Source organism: Haematobia irritans, chromosome 3 (genome assembly GCF_050003625.1).
Source record: "Haematobia irritans isolate KBUSLIRL chromosome 3, ASM5000362v1, whole genome shotgun sequence".
Lineage (NCBI taxonomy): Eukaryota > Metazoa > Arthropoda > Insecta > Diptera > Muscidae > Haematobia > Haematobia irritans.
In genome coordinates this window covers 49,192,889-49,196,438 of record NC_134399.1, presented here as the reverse complement: position 1 = coordinate 49,196,438, position 3,550 = coordinate 49,192,889, and the positions used below count along the sequence as shown (strand labels likewise).

The 3,550-nt window shown below is 41.8% G+C and overlaps 1 protein-coding gene across 1 annotated transcript; it reads right to left on the bottom strand.

Moving 5' to 3' along the window:
* Positions 1-1,187: 1,187 nt before the first annotated feature.
* LOC142230916 (uncharacterized) lies at positions 1,188-3,242 on the bottom strand. The gene is made up of 5 exons (XM_075301534.1): positions 3,194-3,242; positions 2,356-2,851; positions 1,668-2,295; positions 1,339-1,570; positions 1,188-1,225 (listed from the first exon to the last, which is right to left on the bottom strand). The coding sequence occupies exons 1-5, from the start codon at positions 3,240-3,242 to the stop codon at positions 1,188-1,190; spliced, it is 1,443 nt and encodes a 480-aa protein (XP_075157649.1).
* Positions 3,243-3,550: the final 308 nt, after the last annotated feature.

The following is a 3,550-nucleotide window of genomic DNA, read 5'->3' as shown; positions in this document are numbered from 1 at the left end:
TCCTTTTTCCCTACCGATGTAATTTTAGGAAAAAATCCCTACAAAAAAGGATTTTTCCCTACGCATGACATCACTGGTGTGGAGTGAAGTTGTTATCTTGGACGAGAGGACGGATTTGGTTTGAGTCGCGGTTGTGCGTTTCGCACCCGAACTGCTTCTAATCGGTCGAGGATGCTGGGTTTTGGATACTACAAGTATACTTTTCGGGGATGCAACATAGAATGGTGTTAATATCCGCATTTCTTGCAGCGGTCGGTCGACTGGCACGCATCTACAGTGTGACTTCTAGCAAAGCAGTTCAAGCAATAGTTATTATCTCGGACCACAGTTCTTCGTTCTGAGACATCTATCATAACATACTTCGGGCAATAACGTAGCGAGTGTCTTTGCATGCACACCATGCATTTATAGATACCTCGAACACGCATTTTATTGATCTGTAATGAATGTAGTGTAATTAAGGCTATGATAATGTGGTTAGTGATGAAAAAATAAAGAATAGATATGAAATGAGATGAAAAGCAGGCAAAAAAATAAAACCCAGAATAAATACACCATTAATTATACTTGGAATGGGGTGAGTATAGCTTATGACGTCTCATCCATTAGTGTCAAGTAACATAGTTTTACAATTGGTCGCGTAACAATGCCAGAAGAAAATGTCCTGGAGTGAGTGCTGTTAGGTCCGTTGGATCTTCGGAGACGGATCATATCGGCCTTGAATTAAGAACACCTTCTATGCGCGCAAGTACCGTGGCAAATTGTTCAAATGTGAACCGATGGCTACCTGCTATTCGTTTAAAATGATGTTTAAAGCTCTTTACGGCTGATTCCCATAGTCCCCCATGTGTGGGGCATAAGGACGAATAAATTGCCATTCAAACCCATGAGACGTGTATTTCTGAGAAATGTCCTTTGCTGCCCCGTTGATGAATGTTCGACCATTATCAGTTACTACCTTTTTGGGTAGGCCTCGCTTACCAACAAACCGAGAAAAAGCCGCCTCAAACGCCGCGGTTGATAATTCAGAGCAAGGTTCCAAATGAACAGCTTTCGTTGAGAAGCATACAAAGATGCTGACATACCCTTTCATGAGTGGAGACTTTCGCAAAGAGGAACTTCTAATTTCAAATGGACCGGCGAAATCGACCCAAGTAACACATAAAGGAGGTGTAATGGTGCACCTTTTAGGTGGCAATGGTGCCATTATCTGATGTCATCGTTTCTGTTTGTAAATTATACAAGTTTTACATTTGTGGATTATCGACTTTACTCTTGGTTTGAGCCGAGATATATAGAATACTGTTTGTGCCATGCGGCACATTAGTGTACACTCACCATGTCCCAAAAATTGGTGCGAATGAACCAGATACAAATGGCACAGAAGTGAATTGCCAGGTAAAATGATAGGATAACGCTCATTATAGGGTAAAGAAGAATCTGTAAGCCTTCCATTCACACGAAGAACCCCATGATCGTCGATAAAAGGAATTAAGCACAGCAAAGCACTCTTTCGTGGTAAAGGTTCAGATCTTTCTAAATATTCGTACTCTTCCGAATTGAACCGTTTCTGAGCAATAGATATCAATCTTTGTTTCGTTTTATTCACCTCGTTTTGGGAAAGTGCAGCGACAGTTATTATAGAATCGGAAAATGTACGAAATTACTTTCAGCGCACGTGAATAAGAGGATAACCTATCCAATTCATCAGTATCATCCAGTCTCCCATGCAAGACTTGAACATCCTTTCGCTTTCCTATGTCTGTCACTATCAGTGGATTTCTTTCAGGCCAACTCTCAGGTGGATTAGTTAACCACCTTGGATTATGGAACCAAAGGGAATTGCCGACCAAATCCTGAGGCCTACAACCTCTTGTACCAAGGTCGGCCGGGTTATCATGTGTGGACGCATGTCTCCAAATAGCATTAGGAACCAGATCATGTATCCGTGACGTCCTGTTAGCAACATATGTCTCCCACGTCCATGGTGGCTTGGAGAGCCAACCAAGAACAATGGACGAATCTGTCCATAATGTCACCCCACTTATCACAAAATCGAACGTCGAAATGACAAACTTTATAAGACGGGCAAGAAGAAATGCCCCATTGGGCTCGAGATGTGGCAAGCAGACTGGTTTTAAGGGTGCTACCTTACTCTTTGCCAACAAAAGATTAGAAAAAACAACTGGACTTGAAGTTTTACAACGAACATGTACACATGCGCACATCGCATACTGGTAGGCATCACAGGACCCATGTATTTCAATTGTATCAGATGGACAATATTGCAACCATCTTGGTATCGAAATATGCCCAATGTGTTCCAGATCGGATACTAGATTATTCCATTTTTACAATGCATCGGAACTGAGGACATCATCCCAATCAATCCTTTCTAACCATAACTGCTGCATTAAGATATTCGAGCGAATTACTACCGGCGCTACCCAACCAGCCGGATCAAACAACTGAGGAACAGCGGAGAGAACCATACGTTTTGTCATATGATCATGAGATTGAATCGATTTAACAACGTAACTAAATGTGTCAGTCAGCGCATTCCAGACCACCCCAGGTGTCTTAGTGGAACTAGATTCATGAAAATGAAGAAAATTGGAATCGTACAAAGCCTCCTGAGGAACATGAGAAAGCAGATTTGGATCGTTGGCTGTGATTTTCATGAGATGGAAGCCTGCGGAATTCAAAACGGATATTAACTCATCTCGCACTTTAATTGTCTCCTCAATAGAAAAACTTCCCGATAGAACATCATCGACATAAGTCTCATTCTTTAAAACTTTGGCAACTCTGGGATACAATTCCTCATTATCGGTAGCAAGGGTACGAATTGCTAGAAACGGCGCGCAATTTACCCCAAACGTTACGGTCTTTAGTCGAAAATCACACCATCTTGGTCCGGCTTGAATAAAACGCGCTGAAACTCTCTATCACCTAGATGCAGCAAAATCTGCCGATACATTTTCTGTATATCCCCACAGAACACGTACTTATATTTCCCCCAATTCAAAATAACTGAAGTGAAATCTGTTTGTAATGTCGGTCGTGTATAGTTGACATCATTTAGAGAATACCCAGATTTACTTTTCCGAGACGCATTAAAAACAATTCTGACTTTAGTGGACTTTTGCCCCGGTCGCACCACCGCATGATGAGGAAGATTAATTAAACTTGCCGTCGCAACATAACTCACGAGCCGAGGTTTCCTCAACATGGTCGAGCATAATATACTCATTCAGAACTGAAAAATATTGTGCTCCTTATTCCGGATTGCTTGTAAGTGTGGCCTCCATTCGATTAAATTGAGCTAGTGATAGAAATCTGGAAGAGCCAAGAAATAAAGATTCAGAAAACTCTCTTTTGAAAGGTAAGCGCACCACATAACGACCCTCCGAGTTCTGAGTCGTTGTTTGTGCATAAAATTCTTCACAGATGCGGTCAGATTCAGAGACGAGGGGAGCCGTTGCAACTTCTTCTTGTTCCCAAAAAGTTCGTAGCAGGTTGCTAATCGAAATATCTTCCGATTCGTATA